Source organism: Meleagris gallopavo, chromosome 13 (genome assembly GCF_000146605.3).
Source record: "Meleagris gallopavo isolate NT-WF06-2002-E0010 breed Aviagen turkey brand Nicholas breeding stock chromosome 13, Turkey_5.1, whole genome shotgun sequence".
Classification (NCBI taxonomy): Eukaryota; Metazoa; Chordata; class Aves; order Galliformes; family Phasianidae; genus Meleagris; species Meleagris gallopavo.
In genome coordinates this window covers 14,013,702-14,033,547 of record NC_015023.2, presented here as the reverse complement: position 1 = coordinate 14,033,547, position 19,846 = coordinate 14,013,702, and the positions used below count along the sequence as shown (strand labels likewise).

Sequence of the window (19,846 nt, the reverse complement as noted above, 5' to 3'; positions counted from 1 at the left end):
TTTTTTTCCCCCCTCCTATAATTCTTAATCTGCCTTTATGATGTTAAATACAGAAATTACATTTGGGGCTACATTTGGTGTGAGTTGGTGTACATCAGGGATGGGTTCTTATAGGAAAATGCAGAAAATCCTTTGTTCCATATGGTTTGATTCATTTACAAAATGAATCCTGCAGGAATAATTTCAGATGTGGAAATCTTTAAAATGGGGAAATAAAAACCAGATTTACTACATTTCTGTTTTCCAGCAGGAAGAAAAAAAATAGCACTTCACAGTTACCAGTACATCTCAGAAGATAAAGATTGCATCTCAGAACCACTTTTAAATTGTATAATGGCATCACAAGGATTAAAATATTAGTCCTCTTTCCTACAGGAAAATACCATTACCAAATGAGAATTGACATTTGAAATATGCCAACTTACTGCAGCGAGCAGACAAACTAAATTCTTGTCTGTGTTCCCTCTCTTTTATCAACAGAGGCAATTTTAGCCTTTATTTAGAATGTCAAGTAGATGTAGATATATTATTATGAATTTGTGTTGAAGAAAAGAGAGGGGGTAAATTGTGAATCATAATATGATCTATTTTTATTTTCATACAAATTTTCAGGAGTCAAACAGACCATCCCAGTTAATAATATGGCATCAATTATGTTGTCGAAATGAAGAACACAATATGATTTTAACAGTATTATCATTAGGACTCCATACAAGAGAGCATGATGAAGATACAATTGAGTTGGTAAAACAGAAGTGAATTTCCTTGCAGAGTGCATAGTGCCTGACTAAAGAATGTGGAGAACTTGTGAAATATCTTTTTAACTGAAATACACTTAAATTCAGTTTTAGTATTGACTTAGTAGACAGTTAAAGATGTGAAGATTTTACATCTAACTTCTCATTTTCACTTGCTTTACATTTTCTGTTGATTTTTCCTCATGGGATACAGTTCTGACAGTGCAGAAAATTTCAAAAATCATTAAAAAATACAGGGCTTGTACTAGGCATTAAAATTTGTTCTCTTTTGGATATCTTTGGCATTCTGGATACAGGAGGTTTGACTAAAGAAAAGAATCGATTTCAGAAGTGAAATTAGACAATACCTGTCTAATGTGCACATTTCAGAGAATGTCTTTTGAGAAAGGAGATAGAACTGTGAGCTGGGACTTAAGATGTTAGACAAGATGGTTTGTAATTGACATTTGTGTGTCTGCACATATTTTTCTGAAGCATTAGAGATATGTAGTTCTCATGGGATGTCAGTTTTTGGCAGGATAGTGTTGGCACGTGGTAGAGCTTCATTGATGCAAAACAAAAATCTGTATCTAGTATTACGTATATAATGTAATAGAATTACCTGATGAAACTTCTTGGGTTTTGACTTGGTAAAAAGGAGTGTTTATTGCTACATGTTTTACAAAACCAAGAAATGAAATAAAATCATAACTGATTAATGAGCTGCATGGAAATACTTCCTCAGTGCCACCCACATTTCTCTGGCCCTGATCCTGGAAACACTTCATCACATATGGATTTTTATGTGTAGACACTATGTGAAAAATACAACATAGATTTCCCATACTTTGGACTTTTGGGCTCCAAGAAGGAAACCGACAAGATACTTGATTTCATTGATCAGGTTTTTTTTTTTGTATGAGGACAAAAATTGTAAACTGCTTCGTGTTGATTAAATTGTTGGGAGTTGATCACTGAATGATGGCACTCAAATTTTTAGATGTTTTATTTTTGCACTGCTATACTGTAACATGCTTAGATTTCTGCTTAGATTAACCTGATACCAGGATTAATATTGCCTAAAAAGTTAATTGTAACACTGTGTGAAAGTGCTATGCTATTACTGTGGGGTACAAGATTTTTGTTCTCTGTGTTACCGAACATGAAACTTGGCCATATTCAAAGTGAAACAATGTATATTTAATTGGGAAGACTATCTAGATTAAATCTTGCATAAATCTGATTTCAGTCTGTATAGAGGCTTTGGAAGATCACTTTACGAGCCAGCACGTTCCAGTTGTAAACCTTGACAATCGTCCTCTAATTTGTGCTCCTTTTTTAGTCAGGTTTGATAAGGACACGGAAGATCGAATTCCTTATATCTCCATTACCTCAGCAGCTAGCACGGGAGCACAACTACACATCACCTGCTGGACATCATCCTCATGTCTTATATAAACGAACAGCTGAAGAAAAGGTGCACCGGTACACAGTAGAGTCCAATCCCAAATCTTTTTCTCTTGGCCATCATAGAACTCACATTTACCACAAGTATCACGCGCAAGTGAATGGTTACCACCATGGAAGGTTTCAAAAGCAACATTTTTGTGGACGTCGCAAGAAATGTATGTAAGGAAACTTTCTCTCCTTGTTTGAGATAGTGGCTCTTAGAGACTATATGGTGATACCTGCAGTTTGTAGTCAGCTTTGTGATGGAGATGTAATACTTTAAAATAGTATGGCTATAAAGGGAAATAGATGTGGGAAATGTGATTATTCCTTTAAATTGATTTCATAATTTCTTTATTAAGCAATCAGAATCACTGTTTAGTTTATCTAGATTAAAAGATCCCCTGCCTGATTTTTTTTTGACATTTACATAGTTTTCAGTAAGCTATTCTGTTTTAGGTTGCAGCTCTTCCACAGATAGTCCCTGAACTGTTCTCTCTTAGTTTGGGGAAATATAATTAATTAGGCTTAAAGATGGAGGAGAAGCCTTCTGAATCATTCATTTATGAAGGATGGAGAATAAATCTTTCAGAACTGAACATATGATAATGAAATTTTCAGCAACTGAGATCTTCAGAAAGAACTTCCTAACTAAACTGTTTAAATAAAATTTTGGAGCCACTTCCTAAAAAACATTTTTGAACATATTATCCTGCCAAGGTCTATTCCGAGTCTTTCATTAGGCCCCCATATTTCTAAGCATTTTAGAGTCCCTTTGGACTCTATATGTGTACTTAGAATGTTCAGTTGATTCTCTTTGAAAGCTGATCTGCTTCTGACTTGAGTTTCTTAATAAGGGTCTTTTGGATTTAGGATTGCACACAGTATTGAAGATATTGTCAATCCAGTTATATTCTTCCAGCTTCCTGCTTGAGCAAATTCCTTTTCCAAAAGCCATAAAGGGAATACAGAGAAAAAACAAATAGAAGGGAAGGAATGAGAAAGGAGATAATAGAAATGATGGCTGTCTGAGACTAAGGCCTATTTGAAGCCTGATAACTGCTTTTTAAAAATTGACTGCTTCTTCAGAAGCCTTGTTTCCTGAATTGAAAGCTAGGCTTCAAATGCCAGATGCACAAGTCTGTGATACAAATTGTAAACTTTTGCATTACACGCAGGAGACCTTTCCCTCCTGTCTGGTTTTCCTGCTGACTGCTTCAGAGCAAATGAAATGCTGCTAGAATAGCTCATATGCTCTGTGGTGTTTTATTTTATTTGCGTTGTTCATTTGAGTTTCTTACATCTTATTCACTCTATCCTCTATTACTACCTGTCCAAATTCAGAATTATTCATGTCCTCCTCAGCTTTTACACAGTGCTGGTTCCTGTATTAAATTAGAACATCTAATTTGGCCACCTGGAATAGAAAATTTTAGCTTGAATAAACAAATGCACAAGCACCAAGTATGCAGCAGAACAGAAATCAGTTCTGTTAACACTGCCTGTATTCAAGATTAATTTATCCTAACCTAGGAATGAATCAATGCTTGCTGAACAGTAGGAGGGAAGAGCAGTCTGCCACTTCTACTGTCATAAAGATAGCTTGACCAACTCACCATATTTTAAAATTTCCTGTGTTGGGGGTTTGTAAGGGCTAGAAAAGTTAATCATCTTTCAAACTCCTCCTCACAGTCTGGCTTCAGATCATAAAAAGTGACTGTAGTCAGTAGATCATGCTTGAAACATATTTCTGCTTAGGTTCTATTAGAAGCCGTGGAGCTCATCCAAGAGCAAAACTCTACTGCTTGTAGATTAGTCTACAGTACATGTAAATAGGAATACAAGAATCTTACTTTTGTGGTGTGCATTTTCTTTCTGTGCTGGTAGTGGAGATCTGTTGTGGAGTTTTTTTTATGAACCCTGCTATGTAAGTAGCACATCCCAAACACCTCAGAACAGAACAAATGTAGGTATTCTGTTAAAATTTTTGCTTTTTTTTTTTTTCGCCACAGATGCCACCATTTTATTATATTATTTAATTATTTATTTACTTTACACTATATATATGTGTGTGTGGTTTTCTTATTTAGTTCTCTGCTTGTAATCATCCTACCTGAAGAAGGAATCAGATCTTCTTAATAAATATACAAGAGCTTCCTACCCAGAAGTGTTACATACTGTAAAAATAATCTAAGGCTCTAAATCTTTGTTATTTCCTGATCTGATGAAAACTGCTCACAAATGATCTGAACCCTTCCCCAAACTGAGTTTTATTTCCTTTTAGATGCACCTAAGCCACCCACAGAAGAGACATATATTCGTTCAGATGAATATGGGACTTCTGCTAGGTTCAGAAGATCGTCTGCTAAAATTCAGAAAAATGGAAGTCTAAATGTTGAAACTCTGGTTGTGGCAGATAAAAAAATGGTGGAGAAACATGGCAAGGAAAATGTAACAACATATATTTTAACAGTTATGAATATGGTAAGATCTGATGTACTTGAAGTATGTTATGACATCTTTCCTGTGGAATACTGTCATGTCAAACTTGTATCTTTCATTAGAAAAATGGTGATACCAAAAAGAGCATGCACACCTTACACAAGCTCTTCTTCAGGTCTCATCTAGTGTATTACTTATGTCAAAAATCTTTTCAAAAAAGGTTTTTAGATTACTGTAGTGTAAAGAGCATAAATGTTTGGAAAATATTTGAAAATGTTAAATTCTAAAATGTGTATTGTGTAGTATAAAGGAGTCAGACGTGCTGAAATAAAAATTCACTTCAAATAAGTGGAGTGGTTTGGGGCATAATTCTGGGTTTGGATTAATCCTACAAGGTATATAATTACATTAATGTACTGAAAATTGAAGCGGAACGTGATAACTCAGTACATATGTCTAGTCTACTTTAAAAGGATTTTTTATATATGTAGTTAATGTTTCTTCTTCAATAATCATTGCAGGTTTCTAGTCTGTTTAAAGATGGAACAATTGGAAGTGACATAAACATTATCGTTGTGAGCCTCCTCCTTTTGGAACAAGAGCCTGTAAGTTGCGTCAGAATTTTTGTGGTGTATATTTTGTTTCATACTGTTCACAGGGAGCACTGGATATTCCCATTTTATGTATGTAAACTTTCTTTAGAGGTTTGTTATGACATAAAGCGTAAGAAGAAAAAGAAAACGAAATAACAAAAACCTCAAAAAGCATGTTTTCTACATTCCACTGTTTTTCCTTTTTTTAATACTAAATCTTAATTTTCATGTAAATGTTCTTTAGAAACTTAAGATAAATCTTAACAGTATCCTGCATTTTCTTAGAGCTGTAAAGAGAAATCCAATTAAGAATCATTTAAATACATTGAAAGGTTTTGAACTAAACTCTCCAGTGTGATAATCAGAAGGAAGGAATCAAAAGTCCCAGAATATAGCAGAAGTGGGAATGGAGCTGACTGTTTTGTCAATGGTCCTGAAAGAGAAGAAGAAAAAACCTTTCTGATGAAAAGAAATTTGTGAGATATTCATTTACCTGGATAATATTTGTCCTCCAGAGAAGTATCACACATATTAATCAAAAGGTAGAAAATGTTTCAGCATTCAGCTTAATTGGGAATCAAATGTATTTGTATGCTGTAATTCCAACTATTGACTCTGAAAATATTATCTGGGGAATCCTTCAGTTTTATTCTGTAATTCTAATACATTCATTCATCAGCTGCTCCTCAAAAACAATAAATATAGGAATGCATAAGTTCATATAGAAAGAAAAAAAAAAATCCCTATTCCCTAACTAACTCTTCTTCCTTCAGTGATCTTTCTCAGGTACTGGTGGAAGCATCTTATTTCTGTGTCTTTGAAATACCTACAGGGTGGATTACTGATTAACCACCATGCGGACCAGTCACTCAATAGCTTTTGTCAATGGCAGTCTGCTCTAGTTGGGAAGAATGGAAAGCGCCACGACCATGCCATCTTGCTTACAGGTTTTGATATCTGCTCTTGGAAAAATGAGCCCTGTGATACTTTAGGTATGATATGAAAACTTCTGGATGTGAACATCAGCATCTTCATTTATAGACACTGAAGTGTCTTAAAATAAGACAGGTCATTTTTGCATATAATGTTAGACTTGTTGAACAGGAAAGAGCAGTACTGCTATGTAGTATTAATACTACATAGTTTTCTTTGGAGTACCTAGAAGAGAAAGATTTCCAGTATTATTTCATTGGCAAAAATGGCAAACTAAACTTTCTGAAGATGTTCTGAATTATCACCTCTGGTAGGATTATTTGGGATTTTGAAAATGTTTACGAGCCATTCTGATTTGATTTGTTTTGACCTTCTTTTATTTTATATATTTTACATTTTATATTTTATATTGTGACTACTTGCCCTATTTGAATAAGATTCCTCCCTTATTTGGGAACAGTAAAGACATGTAGGGGCAAAGAATAATCTTTACCAGTAAAGTGCAATTAGGACGGTTAGGTTTGTTTTGCATTAACTTCTTATACAGGATCTCCTTTATTGTCAAATAAAAGTCTGCTTTAATTTTTCTATAATAAATCTGGTGAAGAAGAAAAGCATCTTGCATCTTTACGCACCATGATCGAATGGCTTATTACAATCAGTGCAGATGATATATGTATTTAGCATTCTGTAGAAAAACAACCTTTTCTACTGTTTCCTTCCCTCAGGATTTGCACCTATCAGTGGTATGTGCAGCAAATACCGTAGTTGTACCATTAATGAAGATACAGGCCTTGGACTGGCTTTTACAATTGCTCATGAATCTGGACACAAGTAAGCTATCTTTCATGAGTCTCACCTGCTCCTTCTATAGCTAAATTTGTAAGTGAATGGATGCTTTCCTGTGTAACCTACTCTAGGGAATTTGCTTTAGCAGGAGATTTGGACTAGATGATCTCCAGAGGTCCCTTCCAATCCCAAGGATTTTGTGATTCTGTGAATTCTGGCCAACCACTGGCAGTATAGTACCATCACTACTCTATACGGACCAAACCTGAAATCAAGGCTCAGAAAAAGTGTGGACATACAGTCACTTTTCTGTGCACAGTGTCTTTCAAAAGCAGTGCTACTGTATTCTGCTGTTTGCTCAAGTCATGAATCCTTCTGATTCTGCATGACTGAATCAGGAGTATTTAGTTTTCATTGTACAAATATGCTCTACAGTATATACTATGACCTAATGTCTACATGAGTGACCCTTTCACAAGTTTCTGTACATCTGAAGGGAAACAAGGAATTAAAGAATAATCCAGCTACTAGTGAAGTCCATGGGAACAGAGCCAATGCATTCAGTAGAACCAAATATGTAAAATGCATAGGGCTTGATCCTCCTGCCACACTAATGCAATTTCACTGACCTCAGTAGATTTTTAATGCCCTTCCATCAGTATTAGGAAGAGAATTATGCCCATAGCTCATTTTTCAAGAATTACCCCCTTTGGTAGACTAATCTCCTTCCTTCTTATTTGTTTTCTTCTTACTGACTTTGAGAGATTACACTTGGAATATCTTTTCTTCAGTGTTGATTTTTTTTTTGTCTTTTCCACCACTACTTTTGATTCTTACATTACATAGCCTTTGGTTTACTTTTATACTCTTGCCTAATGATATTCATCTTACATTCTGGAAAACATCTACCCCAGATACAAACCAGCTTTATTATCCTATGTTCATATTCATGTTCCTGAGACTACCTAGTGTGACGTGTAAAATGACAGAACTTGGACTCTGTGATACAGAGATTTGTGGAAGAAAAATGTCCTCAAAACTATTGCCAGGAAATCCTAGCAATCACAAATATGCAGAATGCAGCTTTGGGAAGAGTACTCAGTTTCATCATCTAAGGTGTGAGGTACTTCAGTGCAATTCTGAACATTCAGGATCTCTGTCTACTGATCAGTGTTTATATAACAGGTTAAGAAGTGCTCTTACACTGTGTGTTTGTAGTTGGAGAACAAGTGATGTTCTGTGGCAATTAATGAAAGTTCATATTATGGTAAAAAGTACTTCTTTGACAAGATGATACATACAGGACATTTCTTGGAGTTTTCTCATTTCACTCACTGTGTGTCTTTGAAAGTTATACACCTCTTTGTTACACTCTTTATATGGTTTCATTTAAGTACTTTATGTCTTTACCTGAAAGTTTTAACATTTTCTTTGGGAGTTCAGAGCCCATCCATCGGTGGATATTAAAACTGGATTCTTTGGCTGCAATGCATGTGAACAAAGCTTGTATCTTATAAAGGATTATAAAATATTAGCTCAGTTGGGACTTTTTTTTGTCCATTTGTAGAATGAGCCATATATTTTAGCATGCTTGGAACCACAGTTGATGGCAACACATTCAGTATCTGATGAGCCTGCAATGATTTATAACAGAGGATTGAGCCCAGTAAATTGGATATTCTCTGTACATGCACACATTGCATTTATAAAGTTGCCAGTGTACTACAGTGTTGAAGTAACAGACTATGACATTTCTATTCAGAACATACTGAAATTCACTAATATGCTGTACAATGAGTAAATATAGTGAAACCAAACCTGAAAATTAAATTTATTATGATCATAAACTCCACATCATTTATCATTTTCAATGTAGCTTTTATTATTGCTTACTTATTATTAATGCTACTAAATGCGTTTTTATATACTATGTGTTTTCCTCAATTGGCCCTACATGCTGTCCTTAACTATAGTTAAGGACATATAAGTAATAATAGTGGCTCTGGGGTAATTTCTGTACAACAGTTATCTGCATAACTCATCAGCTGCAGTTTTTTTGTTTGGTTGACTGACTTTTTTTCTTCCTTATAAAGTACTTAATATTTTAGAGATGTGAACATAGAGCGTCTAGAGTATAAACCTGATTTTGACATTGATTTGCAGCATTTGACTAGGACTGCAAAGACAAAGAACAATTGTTTTGACTTGAACTTCTTATTATCTCTCTGTTTCACCATGGTATTGCATGGAATTCATCATCTGTTAATCTGCTTATTGAAGAAGGTGATATAGTAAACTTCTTCTCTGTATTGCCTCTAAGTGTTCCATCAAAGAGCAATATCATTAGTAGCAAGAGGCAGTTGTCTCCAAATACTGTAAGTTGTTGGCTTCTTATGGAACGTCCAACAAGGTGGCCAAGTGCAGTAGTTGTTTTTATAAAGCGCAGGAAACGCTTTCATGACTGAATGCATCTGCTCATTTTAGATGTAGCATAAAAGAGATGATAATAACTTTCACTTGCAATTCATGAAAAAACAAACAGGCAGGATTTCATGAAAAAATAAGAAATGGTTAAATGTAAAACTTCTGATACAGTCTGCAGCTGGTAATTAGATGCCACTGTCTTGTCATGGGCTCACACTACAGAACTCCTATTCATCACCAATATGGGTCTTTCTTGAAAAATTACTATCTTTTTCTAATTAGACTGAAGGCAGTAAAATCTGAATGCTACTAAATGGAGCTTGATTCATAATAAATGTCATTTTTGTGATGGTTTGTGCCTGTTTTCAACTCTTTGTGGATTTCAGTCATAGAAGTGTTGCCTGTAATGTGTTTCTCCTGGCTCAAATTGTTTCTGGCTTCTGATTAATCAACATTTTAACTCTTATGTATGGCTCTTTTTCAGCTTTGGTATGATTCATGATGGAGAAGGAAATCCTTGTAGAAAAGCTGAGGGAAATATTATGTCTCCCACACTCACAGGAAACAATGGAGTGTTTTCTTGGTCTGTATGCAGCAGGCAGTATCTCAACAAATTTCTCAGGTAGGTCAGATGTAAATCTGGGCCAGAGCCAGGGAATGTATCTTACTAACTGGGCTTGAACTTTTGAACAGACATAAAAATTACTTAAGTGTGAAATGTACCTCTTTTAAAATGTACTCATACCAGTGCACTATTTGAGCTCTCACACTTGGACTTGTGAGGCATATAGGTGGTGTGGTATTTAAGGGCCTTTGTCCTGCCTCATTTCAAAAGAATGGCTTTCATCCTCTATGAATATCCTACATTAATGACTGGCATATAGTTCCTTCTCAGGCATTCCTGTCAGCAACTAGATTTGTTACAGAATTAGCAGGAAATAAACATAAAAGAGAGCTACCAAAGTCATTACAAAATGTAAATTAACATTAGTGGACTTTCTCCCTAGAGTTTCTCTCTTGATCTAGCTCGTGTCATGAGTTTTAAGTTTTAAGTTTTTCATACACTGCTCCTGGAGAAAGAAAAAAAAAAAAGAGAGAGAAAGATGCTATTTATTTCTCCAGAGTGTTAGCATTATTCAGTGATGCTTTTAAACAAGCTGTATTTTAGTTTATATTTGATGTCATCAGAACTGCACTCTTCTCGTAAAACTTTCCTTTTATTGAGTTTGTTGTACATAGGGAGGCTATACTTCATTATGCAAAAGTGTAACAAGTACTGAGACATAGATCCAGTAAGGATCTATGAGGATCTCTGTAGATCTAGGATCTAAAGTAAGAATTGAGCACCTGTGTTCTGTGGATCCAATCCTTGAGTTCCAATTTAGTATCTTAAAGCAGTAGAAGGGAAAAAAGAAAGAGCTCTGGTGATTTTGCCTTCGTCAATGTTGCAGCATATTCAGATTACACAAATTTAAAATTAAAAAATCATGTAAGCCCTTCAGTATGCAGTATGGTCCAAGAGACTTACACTTGGAAGATATATCTAGCATAGAGTAACCTTCCAAACATATGGTTTCTCAAGCACATATAAAGGAAAAAAAGACCGTAGCATACCTTTGGCATTTAGCTGGATCCAACCAACCTAAAGCACCCAAGCTGCAACAGGCTTCTGTTTGTCAATCCATACTATGTGAATGCTGAAATGAGCCAGTGTCTGTGTTGTCTCTATTGTTTCCTGATTTTGAGAACCCACTTCAGGAAAGAAGCAGAATAGATTAACTTGTTCTTGGTTACATGCAAATAAAGAGAACTGAAGAAAGTAACATAATTCTTTCTTGTCACAACAGTCCCAAAGCCTGGAAGTTGTTGCTTCCATAAAAATTTGCAGGTCAGGCTATCAATAAGATGTGTCAAGATCTTTTGGCTCCTGCAACCAGATATTCTTATTTCAGTACACGACTGTAAATCTAGTTAAAAGTACTGTATACCATGCTATGTGTTTTTACTGTTCTGTAACAAATTGTTTTGATACGAAGATCATAGTCATTATTACTACACATTCTCATTATAGTACAGCTCAAGCTGCCTGCCTGATTGATGAACCTAAGCAAACTGGACAGTATAAATACCCTGACAAACTGCCAGGGCAGATGTATGATGCTGACACCCAGTGCAAATGGCAATTTGGAATAAGAGCAAAAGTGTGCAACCTCAGCTTTGTAAAGGTACCTATTGATATTCTTGTAACGCTATAAATATGTAAAAATAACATTGAGACTTCCAGGGGCCAGGGCTATTTACCTACCATACCTTGCTTGGCAATTGGCTTTGAAGGCTTTTTGCCTCCTTTAAGGTATATCATCATTCCAGAGGAGTTTCAAAGGGAAATTTGTTCTTTTCAGAAGTCATAAGAAGTGCAGTTGAATACTTAAGACCCAAGACCTTGCCTTTATGCTTATTTCCTTATGCTTAAAGAAATGAACAGGCAATACAGCTTTGATGAAAACTTTCATGGGATGTGGGAGGTGGCACAAGGAGGAAGTTTCTTGTTTTACTATTATGCATTAAGTTGGAAGTCTGGTAAGGATTTATAAAGTTATATAAGAAAAAAAAGGAAACTGTCCCAACTTTGTGATGAAGGATTACTATTTTTTCTTCTTCTTTTCAGGATATTTGCAAATCTCTCTGGTGCCATAAAGTGGGTCACAGATGTGAAACAAAATTCATGCCAGCAGCAGAAGGAACAGCTTGTGGTATAAATATGGCAAGTGAATGACAAAAGGGGAAACATTTTAGCAGAATTTTTAAATAACATGGGAAGTTTTGGGGTTCTGACAGCCCAGGACCATCAATTAACATGGATTTTTGGGGGAACATTACCCAAAAATATATTCTCCAAAAGAACAGTTTTGAAAACTTGTACTTCAAAGATCTTAAACTCAGAGCTTGGACAAGTTTTAGGGCACTGCTTATTTGTACCATTGTGTTAACCAATGTTCTACTTCAGAGTTCTTGTCAAACTGAGAACTATCTCACAGATCTCAATTGGAAACATTTGGTTTATTAGGCTAAAGCACTTGAGCTTTTAAATGTCCTATATATATATTTTTTTTTTCTGTTTTGCACCTACTAGGTACCACTAACTCTGATGGGATATTTTTTGGCATTCTTTTGGCAGTGGTGTCGAAGAGGACAGTGTGTCAAATATGGTGATCATGGACCCAAGCCTGTAAATGGCCACTGGTCTGCCTGGTCTGAATGGTCACAGTGTACTCGGACTTGTGGAAGTGGGGTCACATATCAAGAAAGACACTGCAACAATCCAAAGTAAGACATAGATATGAAAAGGTATTGTTTTTATACTATTTATGTTATTAAAACAAAAGAAAACAAAAAGAATATAGTCAATTTCTTGAGAGAAATAATTTGTGTGAAATGCTTCTCAGGCTTTTTTTCCATGTCCAGTAAGAACAGTCAGTAGCTGAAGGACAGGCGTATGTTCTGCTAGTAGAAAGTAGTGGCTGACTGAAGACTTCTAGAACACCGGAACATCTATACAGCCCAACTTTTTGAATTTACTGTGTGACACTGCAGTTTATCAAACACCTGCTGCAGTAGAGAAATGCCACACAGACACATTCACACCTAATAATTTAAGAGTAAGTGAAATAATTCTTATAAGCTATTAAAAGACTCCTGATGGGATCATACTATCTTGTATAATAAACCAAAGTTGTTTAAAGTCAATATCAAAATGGTTGTAGACAGATGACTTTGTATGTCTGCCATGTTCTTTTTATTCTTCCATGTTTCACAGGTCATAAAGTTGCTGAGCCATGGAATTGTATGGTACCTCATAAAACATTTCTGGATTGTTCCTCTAGTGAATGTCTTACCGCTGTAAATACTACTATTCCATACACTACTATTTCATGGTGGAAATAAAATGTTATCAGATCAAAATCTTTTCCAAGTACTCAAGTTATTGCAACTTACTAGAAAAAAAAAGATTTCACTATTCCATACAAAACTTTAACAGGCATATACATATGAATTTGTCATTGCACACAATAAAAACAGCATTTAAACTACAGTAATAATAATAAAAAAAAGAAAACATGACACAGTTTATATGAGGCTGTAAGGAACCCTCATACCTATTACAGAGTGCTACAGTAGTAATATCCAACCTTCATATGTTATGTTAAGGGAAAATGCAAAAATGTAAATCAGTTATAATAGTCTTTATTACCCTCAGTCAGTCAATCTTTGCAGATCCATAGCAGAGCATTCTCAACCTTTTCTATTGTTTCTCTGTGGTTTTTCTTACATAAAACTAGTTGGATATTTTCATTTTAAAAAGTATTTAGCAAGAGAATAAAGAGTCTTAATTTTGTCATATATATACCAAAATATTTTTCTTACCCTTAGACCCTGTTTTTCCTGCTAAATTTGCATGAATGGATGTTGCTCTCCCTATGAGGCAGAAAAAAGTACATTAGTTGCAATGTTTCAGATTGGCTCATTGTAATAATTAGTAATGATTTCAAATGATGTTAATGCAAAAGCTCTTCTTTTTGAAACGTGTCTTGTTGTAGCCCTTTGAATTTAAAACTTGCATTCAGAGTGATGTGTCTGTTCTAACTTCCGTAAAACCTGATGTAAAACTAGACGTCAGAACTGGACTGTATCTCTACAAAATCTAATTTTATTACAGTAGTGTTTATCCAATTACTCCAGTTTATCCAGAGCAAAGAGAATAAACTGCAAATCTCTCTCAGAGTAAGAGTGATTAAAGGACTGTATAAAAGCCATCTACACAAGACTGTATCACAGTGAATGAATATTCAGGTGACTGTATTTCACATCACAGAACTTTTGTATGTAAGTAGAATCATTAGAAAAATGATCCTATCCATTTTCAATGTTAAAACATATGGAAAGATTTATAGCCTACTGACTGTTCATTGTTCACTTCTAAATCTACAGATAAACAAAGAATAATGATTCCTTTCTTTCTGAACTTCTGAAATACATTTCAGATGTTTATACATTTCAATATATATATTATTTCATACGTAAGATATTTATTTCAGTTTTCTTAATCCAGGTTTGTGTAGGAACTAATGTTTGTTTTGTTCAAATGCCTGACAGAAGATTTTGGATAGCAAAATTCTAAGAATGCCAATAAATAATATGTGTTTGTATAAGAGATTATGATAGGGGCTGTGGATCTCTGAAGAACTGACAGGACTCTAACATGTTTTTTTAAGATTAGTACTCCATTTTTTCTGAACAACTGACTTAGGAACACTGAGGGAAACTGCTAGGTTTCCAGTGATTTCAATGGTGACACACCTTACTTAAGAGCTTAAAGACAGGTGAGGAATGTAGCTCCAGGCTGCTGCTTATGAAAATCTCATTATCTGTGTTTGTATGTGAAATTCATCTCTTGAAAATGATATCCAACCAATTCAATTTCCTTTTGTTTGATAATTACAAGATGGATGTTGTGACTATACCCAAACAGCTCTGGCTATGGCTTCTGAATTATCACATCAGTTCTGTGTGAATTTCTAATAACAAACACGTATGGAGGTCATCTGTAGAACATGGGGCCAGGAAGATTTGCTAAAATCACTATGTTTCTCTAAATTGTCCCAGTGTAAATTCATGGATCTGGTTTTCATACATCACATTTTACAATCAGGGTACTTTTCCAAGATACGAATATGTTAAATAAGTTAATCGTTTGCTGAGAAGGAACCTAAAGAGTGAGAGATTAAAATGAATACCTAAGTCATTTCTCTGATTGTGAGAGACATTTTAGACCTTTTGAATATGTGCAGAGAACTACTGTCCATCTTTGTGACATTGTCATAACATGGCCATTATATGAGTAGGAAGTTGAATTAAATTAATTACAAACCATGGAAAAAAAAGTAGTTCAGAAATTTCAGTTTAATTCCCTATGTATGAAATGTTTCCCTTCATCAGATTACTTCCATGATTTTACACTCTGTGTTGCATTCCAGTGAACAGCCATTTTATTTTCCTTCATTGTTCATTAAGTGTATTCTGAAAAGGGTAAAAACTGTAGGATTTATTTATGTTGCACTTGTAGCATTTTAATATTTGACTCTTGTATGAAGTGGAGTTTGGCAGCTTTGTACTCATGCTGCTTTTACAATTCATTAATTACTTACTTCTCCAGTTATCATCAGCATTTATTCATGCAAGCATCTTTACCAGCGTATGCCAAAGTTGGGAAGGTACACACATGAAAGTTTAGGCTTCATTTGCATTCACTATACTGTTATAGTGGAATACCAATACTCACAGAGCTTCTGTTAGCCTTGAAGCTAAAACCTGTTGGTATAAACCAACCAACAGAAGCATGATTTTATCACTGTAGATAATAGCCTTTTCTCTGAAATTTGCTTTTATAGCCCTTTAGATTCTTGTGAGTTACTTAACATTTCCTGACATCATGATGTAAGAAAGGAAGTTGGAAATGTTTCTATGGATTTTCTGGCCAGCAGTTTCAGTAATGAGAGTGTACTGTAAGATCAAAATACTGCTCTGATAGGGTTGGAGAACTGAATGCCTGTTTCAGTGTTTCCCTGGTTTGGTGGAATTTTATACCATCCTCACATACAAGCCTGTGGCTAGAAATCATGATCTAGCCATAAATAATTCTATTATATCATTTATTTGGTGGCATTTACTTGGAAGAAGGTTGCTTCTTTTCTGTACACTAAAGCAGATTTGTTCTCTGGAGTAGAAGAGGTCAAAAAAATCATACATATGCTGAAGCTGAAAAGAAAATCTGTAGAGACTTGAGTAAGAACCCAACACTTGGCTGACTTAACTGCAAACTCCCCCCAGTTGCAAAGTCAACACAAACACTCCCTGACTTCATGGATGTTTCACATCCTTCCTGCCCTTCAAGGAATGAATTGCCACCACCTAAGACAGAAAATCTGACTCTTAAGACCTTTGCTGCTGTACTGTCTGGTATCGGTATAGTTAGTAGATGACCGCAAGAAAGGTCAGTTAAAGTATTTCTTCCACAGTATATTTCTCTGGTGCTTCAACTCAGTTTTAAATGGAGTAGAAAAGTACTTCTCTCTTCCTTTGAGAGACTGTTTTGTAGCCCGGAATTATGGAAAATTTGGATATTGTGCACAATCCAAGCCGACTCAAAACATGAGAAGCAAGCCCCACTTGGTTAGTGGATTAGATGTATGAGAATTAAAATTTATGGTAAACAAATGGTGTAAAAATAAAATGCATGTGCATTTTCTCATTCTTGTTGCACCAAGCTGTGTTCGTATTACTCCTCAATCAGAAGTTGCCTGAGATACTTGATATGGCTTGCAGTTTATAGTATGCTTTTTAAGGCTTTAAACAAGCAACACTGATCATACTTGCTGCACCCATACCTTTATATTAACTATACATTTAGCTGTCATCTCTATGTAATATTTTATATTTAAATATGTATTTAATAGTATTTATATTTAAAATTATCTTAACTACTAATAATTATTAAATAACTAATAATTTGTCTAAGTACTTTTACTATCTCATATATTTTATGCTCATTTTTCCCTAATGTATGAGTGTGTGTGTAATATGGTCATGGCAACCACTGAAAGATCATAGCTTAGTTTCCAAGTGTTTCCTAATTTTTAAATATCATGGTATAGATGTGTGCAGGTGCAGAATTGTTGCTGTTTTGTTTTTTTTTTACTTTGATACAAGAAATAGTATAGTATCACACAGTTCTTAAGAGTTTGGGGTTTTGAAGACTTGGCTCAATGCTTGCAGATATATATCTGAGAGCAGTGGAACTGCAAAAATAACATCAGTGGATTCTTAGGAGATCCAGAGGGAATAAAAAAGTGAGTGAGTATATTTCTCAGCAGTTTATGAGACCCTTCAGTCACTTTAAAAAATGCAGTTCTTACATTTTTACATTGGCTTACAGCTGTGTGCATAGATCAAGTAGTAACAAATACACACACATATACATATTATTCTGATAGCATAAGATACTAGCAAAGTAACAGAATGCATTCTTTTCATCCTCTCCAGATCAAGGGAAATTATGGTTTGTTGAAGCAGATATGATACATTTGAAGTTATCCATGGATATCAGTGGTATCTTACAGGAGGCAACTATGCATAGTTTCCTACTATCTTTCATTGTTTTAAACCAAGCTTTTAAAAATGATTTACCAAAAAATAAAATAAAATGAAAACAACCAAATGTGATTATTTTGTTCTCATTTGATTGGTTTGGTCTTATCCTTTATTAACTCCTAGTGAGGCAATTTTTGCGCACATTCATTTGCATTACAGCAGAGTAAAGATAGCTATATAAAAAGAGTGAAATCAGCCAACACAAACAGCCCTATAAATTTTAATTAGTGAAAAACACTGTTCACCTCTAGATGTTTGCGTCTTTGCTGAGTTTGCAGTGATCCAAGAAGATAATTCATGGCAACTGCTTTGCTGGGTTTTAGCAACTATGAAAATTAATGGTTTGTGTAAGAAATACTGATTCTCCAAGACAACTCTCATTTTCTCTGTTAATGTGTGTGTAACATGCCAATCACATAAAAAGTAGGTGTTGCCAATGATTTTTTTTCTTTTCTTTCAAGGCCACAGTATGGTGGCAAATTCTGCCAAGGTTCCAGTCGTATTTATGAACTTTGCAATAATCAGCCATGTCCAGCAAATAGTTTGGACTTCCGTGCCCAGCAGTGTGCAGAATACAACAGCAAACCTTTCCGGGGATGGTACTACAAATGGAAACCATATACTAAAGTGGAAGGTAATTATGCCACAGTTTTGATGGACAAAGGCAATTGCAGGAAGCAAGCTATCAGCTGTAATTCATCCATATTCCTTAGGCAAATATCCCCCTGATGTAAGCAAACAGAAATTCAGTTGGCTTATTTGAGGTATGTTTGCTTTCCAGCATAGTTGAATCCGTCCTCTTATGTGATACCATCTGTACGAACATGCAGAGTTCATTTCGGTTGAGAATTTAAATCTTTGTCCTTAGCATGACTCCCTAGCTATTGCTGCTCCTTTCTTTAATTTTATATTAGATATATTTTAGTATAAAGCCAAAATAACAGACAGCAACAAAAATTCTGTTAATTTTTCTGCATGGGAAATGTGAGCTCACACAGTAAAACTACCAGAATCTTCTTTCCTACAGAATGGTCTCAGATTTCAAAATCTAACCAACATCAAAACTTCTCATTTTTCTACTGGTACAGTCCCTTAAGAATCAGAAAAACAAATAATGTACTGACATACATCTTCTGAAGTTATCTTTTGCTGAGATATCTTTATAAAATTTAGGTATCAATAGCTATCTCTTGTCTTTTGTGGAATTAAATATTATTTTTAATTTATGCATCTTAATTCTGTAAATACTTTGCATCAGTATTCTCCACTGTACTCTCGATAACATGGTCTCTTTCTCAAAACTGCTACAGATGCTTTGCCTCTGTAGAAAGTGGAGTGCTAATTACAATTGAAAATCCAATTGAATAAAAAAGGATGTTTCAAATTTAATTTCATGTTCCTGAACATTCTGTTTTGCTCTGTTTGTATTAAAATGGCGCTTTGTGTCAACAATTACAATTGCATCATTGTATTGGCCAGCATAGAATTTATCAGTCCTTCATAAGCACAAGACACTATCTGTGAACAAGAAGAAATTTGATTGACAGTTGCTTGGACTTTTTAGAGGAAATGTGCCTTGCTTAGGGGAAAACCTGTTCCCAGTACTAACTTCCAGCTGAACACTTGTGCAATCTTATTTTTTGAAATTTTAATAAACATTAAGTACAATTGTTAAAATTTCCAATTTCTCTTAATAAAAAATGAAATTTGAAACTGGGACAAGTAGAGCTGAAATCATGGCCACATCAGCAAAGCTAACAGAGCATGCCTGCTTTTACACTGCTGTTGAACTCTGAGTATGTGGACCATTAAACCCACACATTGTTTTAAACTATATTTGGCTGTAATTCCACCTATTTTGGGATTCTAATATGTCAGGACACAGTTAATCCTTGTAGCTGCTAAATGTCATCTAGGATGCAGGAAGAAGCAGCTGGGTGCTTTCTGTTGCTTTTTTGTTTGTTTTCAAGCCGTGCCTCAGGTCTACTAATACTTCTTTGTTTTTGTTTTTTCCCTTCAGAGGAAGATAGATGTAAACTGTACTGCACAGCTGAAGACTTTGACTTCTTCTTTGCAATGTCCAGCAAAGTGAAGGATGGAACCTTGTGTTCTCCTAATAATTATGACGTTTGCATTGATGGAATTTGTGAAGTAAGATAAAATTAAGTTTCTTACAATCCTAATGTCTTTTATTCTTTCCTTCTTTCTTTCTTTCTTTCTTTCTTTCTTTCTTTCTTTCTCTTTCTCCTTTCCTTTCCTTTCCTTTCCTTT

At 34.9% G+C, this 19,846-nt stretch overlaps 1 protein-coding gene across 1 annotated transcript in view; it reads left to right on the top strand.

Annotated features, from left to right (window-relative positions):
- The window catches only part of LOC100546609 (A disintegrin and metalloproteinase with thrombospondin motifs 18), a 20,505-nt gene extending 762 nt beyond the window's left edge, over nucleotides 1–19,743 (top strand). The window contains exons 2-12 of the mRNA XM_010718076.2: nucleotides 2,084–2,362; nucleotides 4,471–4,670; nucleotides 5,150–5,233; nucleotides 6,054–6,213; nucleotides 6,883–6,988; nucleotides 9,852–9,989; nucleotides 11,439–11,592; nucleotides 12,036–12,131; nucleotides 12,546–12,694; nucleotides 18,037–18,209; nucleotides 19,596–19,743. Of these exons, the coding sequence (XP_010716378.1) occupies nucleotides 2,084–2,362; nucleotides 4,471–4,670; nucleotides 5,150–5,233; nucleotides 6,054–6,213; nucleotides 6,883–6,988; nucleotides 9,852–9,989; nucleotides 11,439–11,592; nucleotides 12,036–12,131; nucleotides 12,546–12,694; nucleotides 18,037–18,209; nucleotides 19,596–19,735 (1,679 nt within the window). The 3' untranslated portion in view covers nucleotides 19,736–19,743. The remainder of the gene's footprint in view (nucleotides 1–2,083; nucleotides 2,363–4,470; nucleotides 4,671–5,149; nucleotides 5,234–6,053; nucleotides 6,214–6,882; nucleotides 6,989–9,851; nucleotides 9,990–11,438; nucleotides 11,593–12,035; nucleotides 12,132–12,545; nucleotides 12,695–18,036; nucleotides 18,210–19,595) is intronic.
- Nucleotides 19,744–19,846: the final 103 nt, after the last annotated feature.